Source organism: Bufo gargarizans, chromosome 5 (genome assembly GCF_014858855.1).
Source record: "Bufo gargarizans isolate SCDJY-AF-19 chromosome 5, ASM1485885v1, whole genome shotgun sequence".
Lineage (NCBI taxonomy): Eukaryota > Metazoa > Chordata > Amphibia > Anura > Bufonidae > Bufo > Bufo gargarizans.
Window position 1 is genome coordinate 376870463 of NC_058084.1, and position 14823 is coordinate 376885285.

General features: G+C 44.6%; 1 protein-coding gene across 1 annotated transcript in view; it reads right to left on the reverse strand.

The window, feature by feature from the left end:
* The window catches only part of TRIM71 (tripartite motif containing 71), a 57963-nt gene extending 43685 nt beyond the window's left edge, over window positions 1–14278 (reverse strand). The window contains exon 1 of the mRNA XM_044295636.1: window positions 13144–14278. Coding sequence (XP_044151571.1) covers window positions 13144–13935 — 792 coding nt within the window. The 5' untranslated portion in view covers window positions 13936–14278. The remainder of the gene's footprint in view (window positions 1–13143) is intronic.
* Between the last annotated feature and the right edge of the window lie 545 nt (window positions 14279–14823).

The following is a 14823-nucleotide window of genomic DNA, read 5'->3' on the forward strand; positions in this document are numbered from 1 at the left end:
ATGTCATCAGTGTTGAGCGAATCCAGCTTCGGATCCAAGTTTTAAAATGGTTTTCAAGTGTAAAAAAATCAAAGCGCACATACATTTGATTGCGTTACGGAGACAGATCTCCAAATGAAGTTTTGAACAAAATGTCAGGATCCTGTGTATGACAATATGGAGGGATCCTCATGGGATTATGATCATGACATGTTAGCTGGCTATTCGTTTTGGCAGGAATTTTTCCCGCCGAAAAGGATGGTTAAGGTGGGTTAGGCTTGATTGGCCAGTTATATGTCCCATCGTGGGTTTGTTGCTGGGCTAGAAAGATTAGGAGCCCCAGAAACAGTTAGGGCACTGGTTAAGGGTATATATAAATTGCGGTGGCTGACTGCTTCGTGCTGGACCACAATTTGAAGAGCTGCTGCCCGCCCTGTTAAGTTTTGTGTGTCACGGTCACTTTATTAGAAGGAGGGGTAAAGTCGCTCGCCGCCAAATGGCGAGTGGATGAGTTGATTATGGTATGTAGGCCGAGCTTATGGCTGGTCTAAATCTGTGATTTTAAAGGTATTTGGTTATTGTCTATTGCGCAAGCTATTCTTTAATAAAGTTGTCCGTGGCCTAATTTTAGCAACGCATTAATGTTGTCCACGTGTCTTATTGTAGTTTATAGTTATTGGTTTAAGTTATTTAACTGAAAGGTTATATGATCTATAATCCCAATCTTGGATCCGAAGCTCGATTTGCACACTAGATATCATCACACATGCAAGAATGATCAATGACCATATGAGAACTCTGCCTATAAGGTTGGCCGTACACACGTGATAGCAGAAGGCTGAATACTCATTTGGCTGGCAGCACGCACTCTTCCCCAATCCGTCCATACACATGTTCCCTGAAAGGGGAGAAAGCTGCTGAAAGACATCTCTGGCGGCTCCCTGAGAACAAGGGGTGTTGAAAGCCAACTCCTAATATTTTGGTGCCCCTAAAGTATTTCTCTTCAGTATTGCAGTTTGTGTATTGAGGACAAAGTCGAGAGCACGACTTGACTGCTACCATGATGCTTAAAAGGGGTTCTCTGGGAATAAAGACATTTTATGATGCCTGCAGCCTGCCCCCGTAAATAGAAGATTCATACTTACCTGCTCCCTGCTGCTCAGACCCTCTGTGCTGGCTCCCGCAAATCCAGGTTCCTTGACTGTTGACATCCGGCGAGCTATGGGCATTATCGAATGCTACGCTGCGGCAAATAACTGGCTTCAGCAGAACACGTGTCCTTACAGTGCCGGATGTAAACAATCCAGGGACTAGAAAACGCACATGTGGGAGCCAGCGTGGAGGACAAGAGCAGGTAAGTATGAATCTTCCATTTAGGAAGAAAGGCTGCGAGCATTATATAACGTCTTTATTCCTGGAGAAGCCCTTTAAGGTGGCCTTACACATTCAACAGCTGTCAGCCAAATGATAGTTTGGCCGTCAGCTCTCTCCCGACTCCCTCATACAGAGACACGCGCTCAGGTCGGCTGAAAGTGTATTTAATGGGGAGAGGAGAAAGCTGCTGTCAAATACTTCTAGCAGTAGCATATCTCCCGGGTGAACAATAAGGATCAGGCAAAAATATTAAATTTGCTCGATTACTCTCTCCTCGGGGAAGAGTCTGGAGCAATTCTTGGCGAGTTCAGCCGAGAACACACTAATGTGTATGGGAACTCTTAGGCCTCTTTCACACGGGCGTGAGTTTTTTTGCCCGGATAAGAGCCGGGTGCGTTGCGGGAAAATGCGCGATTTTTTCTGCGCAAGTGCAAAACATTGTCATGCGTTGCACTCGCGTGAGAAAAATCGCGCATGTTTGGTACCCAAACCCGAACTTCTTCATAGAAGTTCGGGCTTGGGATTGATGTTCTGAAGATTGTATTATTTTCCCTTATAACATGGTTATAAGGGGAAATAGCATTCTGAATACAGAATGCATAGTAAACCAGCGCTAGAGGGGTTAAAAAAAAATAAAAAAAATTTAACTCACCTTAGTCCACTTGCTCGCGAAGCCCGGCATCTCCTTGTGTCTCCGCTGCTGATGAACAGGACCTGGGGTGAGCTGCTCCATTAAATACAGGTTAAGGACCTTCGATGACGTCACTCCGGTCATCACATGGTACGTCACATGATCTTTTACCATGGTGATTCACCATGGTAAAAGACCATGTGATGACCGGAGTGACGTCATCGAAGGTCCTTAAGCTCCATTTAATGGAGTAGCTCACCCCAGGTCCTGTTCATCAGCAGCGGAGACACAAGGAGATGGCAGCTTCGCGAGCAAGTGAACTAAGGTGAGTTAAATTATTTTTTATTTTTTTTAACCCCTCTAGCGCTGGTTTACTATGCATTATGTATTCAGAATGCTATTATTTTCCCTTATAACCATGTTATGAGGGAAAATAATAATGATCGGGTCTCCATCCCGATGGTCTCCTAGCAACCATGCGTGCAAATCGCACGGCATCCGTACTTGCTTACGGATGCCATCCGATTTTCACACACCCCATTCACTTCTATGGGGCTTGCGTCACGTCAAAATCAGAAAATATAGAGCATGCTGCGATTTCAACTGAACGCACAAGTGATGCGTTAAAAACATCGCTCATGTGCACAGCCCCATAGAAATGAATGGGTCAGGATTTAGTGCGGGTGCCATACGTTCGCCGCACAGATCGCACCCGCACGGAAAACTCGCCCGTGTGAAAGGGGCCTTAAGGAGACTGCTTCTGTCCATTTTTTTTTTTTTTTTTTTTAACGTAGAAAACAAGTATGTGACACGGAGTCCAGGAATTTGCACAACTGCCCCAGCCATCAAGAGGTTAAAATCTTTACATCTTTGAAGTCCAGTTTAATTACCCCAAGGAAATACAACCCTGAAGGAATGTATTGACTCTAGGACAATGAAGTTGGAGCTCATTACTCTAAATGCAGAGCCGAAGCTCGGGGAATGTTTGGAAAACAGACACACTGGTGCCGACTATCACAACAACTGACGACCAGTCCTGAAAAGGACCCCACAGCCTGGGATTCCCAAGATCAATGAATTTAGCCCTTTTCAGAAAAGGAGATATCGGGTCCAACCGGGGGGGGGGGAATTTTAGACTAAACGACATCCCCAAAAATAAAACAAATTCACAAACTGACACCTCAATAGTTTAGCACTGGTTCACCTTTGTTTCAATTCCGACCAAGGACAACATCTGCATGGAGTTTGTATATTCTCTGAGTAGGTTGCCTGCAAATTTCAAAAAACCTAAAAAAGTAATAAGTTAATTGACTTCCTGTGAAATTGCCGTAATGAGTGTAGAGCTCTACTTGGGACAGATGTGAGTGAAGCCACTCGGTACAATGCTGTTGGCTCCATATAAGAAAGAGGAAAACACAAAAGAATATTAACAAACTCAGCGCTTTCAATACAAAGAAAAAGCACACCCTGCATGGCACACTATGCACTGGTTTAATCTAACTGCTACTGACTTAAAGGGGCATTCTGACCTCTAAGGCCCCATTCACACAGGTGAGTATTCCGCGCGGGTGCAATGCGTGAGGTGAACGCATTGCACCCGCACTGAATCCTGACCCATTTCATTTCTATGGGGCTGTGCACATCAGCGGTGATTTTCACGCATCACTTATGCGTTGCGTGAAAATCGCAGCAAGCTCTATATTGTGCGTTTATCACACAACGCAGGCTCCATAGAAGTGAATGGGGCTGCGTGAAAATCGCAAGCAAGTGCGGATGCGGTGCGATTTTCACGCACACGGTTGTTAGGAGATGAACGGGATGGAGATCCGATCATTATCATTTTCCCTTATAACATGGTTATAAGGGAAAATAGCATTCTTAATACAGAATGCATAATACAATAGCGCTGGAGGGGATAAAAAAAAAAAAAACTTAACTCACCTTAATCCACTTGATCGCGCAGTCCGGCTTCTCTTCTGTCTTTTTTGCTGTGTGCAGGAAAAGGACCTGTGGTGACGTCACTCCGGTCATCACATGGTCCGTCACATGATCTTTTACCATGGTGATGGAGCATGTGATGATCGGAGTGACGTCACCACAGGTCCTTTTCCGGCACCCAGCAAAAAAGAAGACAGAAGAGAAGCCAGGCTACGCGAGCAAGTGGATTAATGTGAGAAAGCACTCCAGCACTATTGTACTAAGCATTCTGTATTAAGAATGCTATTTCCCTTATAACCATGTTATAAGGGAAAAATAATACAATCTACCAGCACCTAACCCAAACCCGAACTTCTGTGAAGAAGTTCGGGTACCAAACATGACGATTTTTCTCACGTGAGTGCAAAACGCATTACAATGTTTTGCACTTGCGCGGAAAAATTGTGCATGTTCCCGCAACGCAACCGCACCTTTTCCCACAACGCTCGTGTGAAAGAGGCCTAAGAGTTCTTTCACAGGAGCAGGTTTTAGATCCAGAAACGATGTGTGTAGTTGACGCATAGCATCTGAACTAAATCCTGACCCATTGATTTCAAAGAGTCTCTGTACATTCTTTTTTCCAAACATCTTTGTGTTGGAAAAAATAAATAAAAAATTATGCATTTTTCAGACCTGGCTCCATAGAAGTGAATGGTGCTTGTGTGAAAAACGGACAGCGTCCAAATGCAATGTGTTAGGGTACTTTCACACTGCCGTTAAAGTTTTCCGGTAATGAGTTCCGTCATAGGAACTCAATACCGGAAAAACACGCTTCCGTTTTGTCCCCATTCATAGTCAATGGGGACAAAACTGAACAGAACAGAACGGAATGCTCCAAAATGCATTCCGTTTAGTTGCGTTCCCATACCGGAGAGCAAACCGCAACATGTTGTATTTTGCTTTCTGTCCTGGGGACACTGAGCAGAACGGATCCGTCGTGACCCCAATGCAAGTCAATGGGGAGAGATCAGTTTTAATCTGGCACAATAGAAAACGGATCAGTCCCCCATTGACTTTCAAAGGAGTTCATGACGGATCCGTTTTGGCCATGTTAAAGCTAATACAACCGGATCCGTTCAAACAGATGCGGATGGTTGTATTATCAGTAACAAGCGTTTTTGCTGAGCCCTGCCGGATCAAGCAAAAACTGAAAGTAGCCCAATTCAGTGATGTTGCTAGGCAATGTTGTGTTATTCTTCACAAGTGTGAAAAACGCATGAAATCCAGATACAGGACAGGAAAAAAAATATAAATGATTGCACTACAATTTGTTTCTCCCCAAAAAGATCCTGACACAATCGGGAGGATGAGGCAGCTCTTTAGCTCAGTGCTGTGAAGTAACTTGTCCTCCTGTGTGATCAGGACAGGTTTTGTGTGCACCAACAGGATGGCGGCCATTTTATTTCCCCTAATGATTGTTCCCCAGACAAAATCGAGCCATTATAACTAATGAAAGGTATTTGGGAATATATTTATTGTAAAATAATATTTAAGTATTTTCATATTTTTCTTTTTATTCCCGGAGAAACCCCTTAACAAACAGTGTCCTAATATCTCTGCTGGAGCTCTATTTAGATACACATAGTGCCAGCTTTCTAAGTGTGGTATGTGGGCACCAATTTTCTGTGCCATTTGCTTATTAAATAAACTTGTGTTCATGTTAGATTGTGTGCACCAGTTTATCAGTTCAAAAACTGGTCTAAAGTAAACCACCCGAGAGGTGGCCAATACTGATAAATCAGAACCATTGTTTCATCTACACGGACATCCTACAATTTACTACCTTACGGTATTAAGAAAATATAAAAATAAAGCAACCTTGTGACTATCGCAAAATTCCCCCATTGGATCAGGAAGGCAGCTATAGTTTCGTTATGTTGTGTTACTTTCATGATTTTACCGAAATTCTCAGGAAAGGCGGCGGCAGGGCAGCTCCAGCCTTCAGACATCTTCTAGACACCCTCTGTCTGGTGACACATCCTTTTTAAGTAGAAACGTAAATGAACAAAGAAGCCAAATGATCACATCCTCCACCAGGACTGATAAGAAATCATAAGTGGTAACTACATGACCGACGCTGGAATCTGAAGATATTATTCCTCACCCACAAGACAGGGCTGAGGCCTGACTCATGACCACACGTCTGGGTTAATATACTATGCATTCTGATGTACGGATTTCCATCTGCAGAGAGAATGCCGGTAATTCAGTCAGGGAAGAAAACCCCCATTTATACTCCAGAGATCCATATCCCTCTGTCCAGACCACTGCATGATTTCCGGGGGTAGCTCTAAAAGGAGACTTTACAGGAACCCGCCCCAATGGCTAGTTGATTGGTCATGGTTACATATATGGCCATTCCTTGCCATCACAGTTAAAGTCAGGTTTATACGCAGTGGGTTGGTTTTCGGAATTTACAGATCGCTACTGCAGATCTTCAGATATGCTAAGAAGTTCAACTTTTCGTAGGAACGATCGTTATCGATGATCTGCTGATTACCCAATGGAGTGAAATGCAGGTTCATCCAGTAATTGGATCTTTCATGTAGACACCTAATTCATTTTTTTCCCCGGCACAAGATCTTACCATCTAAAAACAGCCACTGCTGCCGCCAAATGATTCTGTATGGGGACGAGAAAATGCTTCCTTCCTGACAATCCCTGCTCACCTGAGCAGTGTGAGAGGGTCTTAAAAAGGGGTTCAGCTGTTTGAGAAGGCAGCAGCGCTCCAGCAGCGTCTCGGCCTTCTGACTGTTAATCGCTGGCCCAGTGACATCACGACTAGCATCACTGGCCTGGGCGCGGCTAAGCTCTGTTCACTTGAATGGAGCTTAACCCCTCCCAGGCCATTGATACTAGTCGTGACGTCACTGGACCAGCGGATTAACAGTCAGAAGGCCGAGGCGCTGCTGGAGCACCGCTGCCTTCTCAAACAGCTGATCGGCGGGGGTCCCAGGTGTCAGACCCCCACCGATCAGATGCTCTATCTAGAGGACAGATCATCCGTTTAAACAAACTGAAGAACCCCTTTAACTTATAGCAGGAATAATAAAGGAATGGCAAAACAGACACTAGGTAAGGGCGACAGGTTCTCTCTAATCTCAACATGGAATAGCTAATCCGACATCTTCATTCTGAATGAAAGCTATAAATCAGCCTTGTTCAGCTGATCACCGGCAATCGGGAAGGAGTATTCCTATGAACACATGTTCCCTAAAGTCTTCCCGAAAAAGTGGGCAGTGTAATAGGGACTTAAATCTCAGACGTTATTAGTATTCTGCCCCATTGTGCCTCGTGTAGGATAACCTCAGTAGATGAGGAGTGGAACGGTTCCTCACGGAAACCAGAGATGTCACCTTTCCAGTGCAATTTAGAAAATGAAGGGAGTGACTGAACCGGTTGCTGCCAGCAGGTACTCCTCGCATAGGAGACCAGAATGAGCATAACATTTCATTAGTTGCTGCAACCGGAATACCCCTTTAATCATAACAGCACAATGTACATGAAAAACGAACAGCAAAAAATGGACACACAGATCCATCACTGACCACCTTTCCATGGATTTGAGCACGGACGTGTGGATGAGGCTTAATACAAGCGCATTTAGTAGAATACAGCTAGTTTTACTACAATCCGTTTTCTGCTGTCCATTGCAGCTACCATTCTGATGATGTTAATTGTACACCGGACAGAATAACCCAGTGCAAATAAAGCTTTGTCTTTCTGAATGGAGTATGAGCGGATCCAAACTCGCCCCCCTGCAGATCGCACGCTCATATGGGCAGGAGTGTCTTGTATATGGTTTATAAGCAATTCGCCTTTGCTGTTTGCACTGTAAAGAGGCATTATCCATGCCTTCCATATAGACCACGGCTGGAATCAGTCCTTTGTACCCACTTTGTTAGTCTCCTCATAGACTGCAAGCTCATATGGACTGGAGCTGCTCTCCTTTTGTTTTACTTTTAGTGGATATTTGGTTAATGTAAGCATTCGTCATGTTTAAAGGAAAAGTATTACATAGCAGTTTGAGGGGTGCTTTCACACTACATTTTTATTAATTTTTTAAGCAAAAAAAAAAAATGCTGCAACCAGATGACATGCTGGCCAATTGTTAAGTTTTGAGACATTTTTCTTGTGTTTTTTTGCTCCCTAGTCAATTCTTTTAAAAGTAATCATTGAAGCACGTTTTTATTTTAAACATACTTTTATATTTATAGAGCATTGGGGTGCCGTAAATCAACTTTCCTAATGCTGTTAAGAACAGCTCAGGCAAGATGGCCGCCCCCATAACCAATTTCAGGAAAAAGAATTAATAAAAAAAAACTAATTAGAAAATAAAAACCATTAGAAAAAAGGATGTGTGCTGCTAACTTGTTTTAACTTGCAGATAAATAATTTGGTGACATTTTTCTTTAAATCACAGCAAAAAAAAAAAAATAATTATATATATATATATATATATATATATATATATATATATATATATATATATATATATATATATATATATATATATATATATATATAAAAACATGAGTTTCATGGCATTTTTATGAGAGGAAGAAAAAAAAAAAAAAAAAAAGCCAATAAAAAGTAGCAGCATCCGAACAGAATGAGGGCAAGTGATACAAGTTGTAACTTAAACTGATCCAGAACCAAAAGGTTTATGGCTACAACTGGGATTCCTTTTTAAAGAGTCACAATATCTGGGCAGAACTGCTGAAGGGCATGTTGGTAATAAATGCGTAAAACTTCAGACTAGGGACTGCAAACAAGTTTAACAAGCAATGTGAACACCAAGCCCAGCGCTCTAGAGTTTGGTCTTCAAAAAGTCGCAAAATATAGCTTTATATAGACTGAATTGCTCAAACATATTGCAACATTTCACATTTTTTACACCACTCGCTCCAGTTTTAAAAGTGCATGGGAAAGTGGACAAGCCAGATATATCAACAACTTTTTGAAGTTGCAAAAATAGTCAGACCTCACCTCACAACAGCGCCAAAAAAATAAAAAGTTTTCTAACTCATTGTAGTACACAGTGATATTCACTTTTTTTTTTTAAATGGCGAGTAATAACGGAGGTCCTATTTTTTGGCGTTTTGATGGCTGGACGGACAACGCTGAAATCTACGGGGCCCTTTAAAAAGAAGTGCACCCATCTAACAGCCGTTAAAAGCCCAGAATGTCTCCACTCCCAGCACTACTGGGGGTGGAGTGTGTGTGATATCTACACACACACACACAATCCGTTAAAAGTGGATGATTTTCTATATCTATATCTATTTTTTTTTTTTATCCCAACCCCTGCAGTGCCCTTAGTATATATTAATGCTCCCCACAGTGCCCCAGTATAAATAATGGCCCCTTTACCTCCCAAAGTATAAATAATGGCTCCCTTTAACACCCACAGTATAATTAGCGATATATCTATATCGTTAATGATAATGTGGGTGTTAAAGGGAGCCGTTATTTATACTTTGGGAGGTAAAGGGGCCATTATTTATACTGGGGCACTGTGGGGAGCATTAATATATACTAAGGGCACTGCAGGGGTTGGGATAAAAAAAAATAAGAAATCCAATGAAAATCATCCACTTATCGGCTGTTAAAAACAGATGCAAAATTCATGAACAGATGTTAAAGGCAGATGGAAGGCCAGAAAATGGACGCACGCAGCGACACAAAAACGGCCATGAAAAACAGAAAGTTTCTTCTTTTTTTTTTAAAGACTCTTCCCCCCCACCCCCGTCGTGCGAATGTACTCTTACTCCAATGAAGGGGGTGACAGTAATATCTCAAGACAGAAGGGTTAGAGTAGGGCCACACTGTCAGGTTTCCTGAAGCAGCTTTGGAAGCCAAAATCAGGAGTGGATGATAAGTAGGGATGAGCGAAGGTACCACTTGGAACTGAACCAGAGTTCGGGAAATGTTTTTTTACAGTACAAATTAATTTATGAAGTTATTACGTGAAGTCTCACGAGACTTCGTGAAGCAATAACTTCGGCTCATCGGAGGCAATACATTCTAATACTGTTCAGAGCTTCTGCGCCGTACTAATTGACTTCGGATGTTTCATCCGAAGTAGATTCGCTCATCCCCAATCATAAGCTGAGCAAGAATACAAGACAGATAAGACTTGTCTTTTTAATTCACTGCTGGTTTTGACTCCCAAAACTGCATGCGGAAACCTGACCCTTAGACTTAAAGATGCTCTAAATGTATCAAAATTCATGTAACATTTGATAAATTTGGCAAAAAAAATAAAAAAAATTACGGAAGTGTCGACTTTTGCACAACTGACCTTGAAAATGCCCCTCGTAAACAAAGCCCCCAGCATTCTACATCCACCCACCTGATTACTAAAAGTTGATCAATAGGGACGATTTCAACCAAAACAATCTTTCGTCAGGTGAAGTTTAACATAGAATCATTTTAGCTGACCGATGACAGACCACCATCATCTGCAAAGAAGTCGGCCATGTTCGAAAAGTCAGATGAAAGATTTTTTTGCTCAAAGAAAGTTCATTCGTGGACAAAAGATCTTGGGTTAAAAGAACATTCCTAGAAAGATCAGTTTGAATAACTAAGGGACTAAAATGTGCGTGACCGTGTCTGTGAAATGATTGCTCAACCAACATCTAATGTTTATGGCCACCTTGGGTCTGTAGAAAATCCAAATGTCCTCTGCAGCCTTGTTACTCTTCTTTTTGAGGGCACTGCTCAGGTGCCAGACTTGGTGCTTGCACCTGTCGGGAAAGGTAACGCCACAGCACCGTGCAAGAGGCAACCTTCAGTTACCAGTCTTAACCCTTTGCGTGCCTGCTCCTAAAAGTTGTATAGGTGAATCACCCAGCGCAGGGTGAAGGGGGATCATCTACAAACCTAAGAAATCACTGTGGGAATGTTCTATAACTGTATGCCCATCTACAGAAACAACATGACATCTACTGCAGCCACTACTCTACTAAAAGCAACAGTCTGTGATGTTCTCCTCGAGTGTGTGGTTTTTCTAGATACTCTGCTTCCCACCAGTGTATGTTTGAGATGAGAAGACCAGATTGTGAGCTCCAGTGGGGACGGGGACTGCTTTACCTACCCAGCATATACGAAATAGGAAAGAAATACTAAAACACGTGTACAGAACACACAACAGCAGATCTGTGTTGGTCCAGTAACTGTAGAAAGAGGAGAATATTCTCAATGCCTACGGCATCAGGAGGACATGTCACACGTGACTACTATGTGGACTTTTTGCGGTCGGACATTTCCAACAGTTCCGAGCACTTGCTAATCTTTCTTTACACAATCTGGAACATTGGAACAAAGTAAAGAAACTATAGGGAATAAAGTGCAAGAATATGCTCGGATTGTGCCATCTGCGCCCATCAGTCACCACTTTTAATGCACTTGTAGGACGTGATATCCATGTTTTATCACGGACTCGGAAATACAGAACAGATGCTCCATAACAGTAAACAGCTCCCCCCCCCCACAACGTGCCTAAAGACTCATTCACTCGTCAGTGTTTGGTCAGTGATTTCCATCAGTGATTGTGGGCCAAAACCAGGATTGGAGCCTCCACAGACACAAGGTATAAGGGAAAGATCTGCACATGGTTTTGGCTCAAAACAGCAAATATCATGATTCAAAGCTGGGTAATGATTATTTTTATCCTACAATAAAGGGGATGTCACAGTGATAAAAGAGTACAAATCTACAAAGAACGGTCTCAGCATTCCAGTGCGGAAAAAAAAATATATCTAGAAACATCTATTTAAAAAAAAACAAAAAAAAAAAAAAACAATCATTCGTCAAAATACATACGAATTTTCTTTTCCACAGTTAATAACAAAGCAGCATTTTTTTTATACATTAGAAATTACCCCTAAATTTACACACACAAAAAATAAAAAAATAAAACACACAAAGTACTATATAAATTTTAAGGATTCCTACCGACCGGTTCGGTACATTTTTTTTCCCTGTATGGGAACTGACAAAGAAACTAGAATGATGTCATCTGCGTGTTGCATTTTTTTTTTTTTACTGGATTATTTACAATCGAGAAGGGATACGGTTAACCCTTCATATGCCCAATACATTCATAAAAATAAAAATACACAAGGAAGTGTTCCACGCAAATACATAAGTATGAATGACATTCAGCCAGGGGGTGGGTCGGTGATAAGTGTGAAGGAATACAATCCAGGCGGTGCTAAAATACAACCTACACCGCCACGCCCACGCCAGCTGTATACAACGTGTAAATGTAACCACGAGGGGTGGGGGCATTATCAAATACGGTTACATAACAAACCAAGGCACGTCCTGAAAGACTAGGTTCTCTTTTTTTCTTATGGCTATGCTCCATTGTGGAGATTTTACAGGACGCTGTCGCCTGGGCCACACGCAAACAACAATATGGAATAAATTACCCCTTTACAAAGCGCTAAATACAAGGGGGGGGGGGGGAATGGGACTGTAACAAATACAAAAGGAGTACAACTCCCTCCCTCCAAAGCTGAATGACACACATTCAAAAGTGCAATATTTGAAGGGAAGGCGTCTGAAGAAGCAAAATACCAAATTTCGTTTTAATCCGAGGAATATCAAGGCTGTGACCGCACAGAAACAAAAACAACCAAAATCATGTAAATTTACAATATGGCAAGTTATTCGTAAAACCCCCCCAAAAAAAATATTTACCACCCCAACTGGTAATGACAATTGTTACTGGTAATCATTACAATTTTTTTACTAAAAATCACCAGTTCTAACCAATAAAACATTGTTGTACTAAAACAATGACAGTTTCTTAGTAACTGACAATATAAGTGCATAAAATAAATACTTTAGAAAATATACAATATTTGTCAATATTTGGCCCTTTAACGACCTGTCAAGACGCCCCTTTACATAGGGCTGCTAAGGACTGGATGCAATAACTAGTGGGAATAGTACTAGTTACCATAGGTGACACTATGCCAAGCCTGGCTGGCACCAACCATGGGGCACAGAGTGGATGGTAGTCAACAGGTTAAATTAACACTTTAGTCACCAGAAATGCAAAATATAAGACGAGGAACTGCCAATTTGCAAAATTGTATTACAATTTTGGATAGTTTTTAGGACTTTTGATAAGGAAGATACACAAAGGGCCAGTAGCAGGCAGGACTCACCTCCTCATCATGCTGCTGGCAGTAGGCTAGCCTTTCGGGGTAGACGGGCAGGATGGAGAAGGCACTGCCCTGGAAGGGTGACGAGGTAGACGAGGATGAGGTAGTGGCAGCGCTGGATGCAGCAGAGTTGCAGGGGGAGGCAGTGCCGCTGATGCAGCCAGGCGCCCTGCTCCCTGCGAACCTCTCTATGAAGTGGTCCTTGGTGAGGCGCACCCTCTGGTGTGCCCGCAGGCAGTTGTCGCACAGGTTCTCCTGGCAGTCCAGGCAGTGGGAGCTGGCACCGTTGCCCTCGTCACAGGACGAGCAGCGGGGCTCCGGCTGGCTGGGGGGCGCCCGGCGCAGGAGGCTGGAGGAGGAGCAGGACGCGGAGCGCGGACGCGGCTGGTGTCTCCGGGCTCCGCCGCAGCCTCCGCGGCTGCCATTGCTCTGCGGCTCCTCGGCGGCTCCCACCACCGCGTCCAGCAGGTTGCTGAGGTGCAGGAAGGTGGAGGAGGGCAGAGCGTCCATGCCGGCCTCGGACATGAGCACTTTGTGGTCGCACACGGGGCAGTGCAGCTGCAGGGAGTCCCCGGGGCTCCGGTGCCCCTCTAGGCACTGCCTGCAGAAGGCATGGAGACAGGGCAAGACGTGCAGCCTGCGGGGAGCGGTGCCCAGGCTGCCACTGCTGCTGCTGCTGCTGGACGCTTGTGAGGAGGACGAGCTGGACAAGGAGACGGGCGCAGACGACACACACATCTCCTTACACAGCGGGCACAGCTGGAAGTCGGACTCCGGGAATGAAGCCATTGGCATGGGGCGATGAGCGGGCACGGAGAAGCGGCTCAGGCGTCCAGCATGTCCCCTCCTGTTTACATGGACTGTGTAGTAACCGATAAGGGGCACAAGTTCTCCACAAGACCCTGGCAGACACACCCCCCCTGTGCCAGGAGCGCTGCCCGGATCTGCTGCCTCCAGCTTCACTGCTGCCCCCCGTCCGGCGTCAAATCGCCTCCCCGCCACTCCATAGAGTAATCCTGACTTCTGTCCGATCTGATCGCTCCGATCGATGAGGTATTATAGGCTGCTGCTTGCTCAGGGCTCCCCTCCATGTGTCGTGGTGCGCTCCCCCCGGGCTGGCGTCACATGTTGTCAGTGCGCAGTGGGTTTCCCGACCATGCAGGGGGCGGGGGGATCACCAATGTGAGACCCAGCTCTAGCCGCGGACGTGAGCTCTGGACATCGCCATCCTGTACTAGCGCTTTAATGAGTAGGGGAGCAGCGCTCACTTCCGCCAGAAGAGTGAAGGGAGGGCTGGTAGGAGGAGGGGAGGGCTGTTAGGCGGAGGAGGGGAGGGCTGGTAGGAGGAGGAGGGGAGGGCTGGTAGGCGTAATAGGCGGAGGAGGGGAGGGCTGGTAGGAGGAGGAGGGAGGGCTGCTAGGCGGAGGAGGGAGGGCCGGTAGGAGGAGGGGAGGGCTGCTAGGCGGAGGAGGGAGGGCTGGTAAGAGGAGGAGGGGGTGGCTGGTAGGAGAAGGGAGGGCTGCTAGGCGGAGGAGGGAGGGCTGGTAGGAGGAGGAGAGGGCTGTTAGGCGGAGGAGGGGAGGGCTGGTAGGAGGAGGAGGGAGGGCTGTTAGGAGGAAGAGGGGAGGGCTGTTAAGCGGAGGAAGGGAGGGCTGGTAGGAGGAGGAGGAGGGAAGGCTGGTA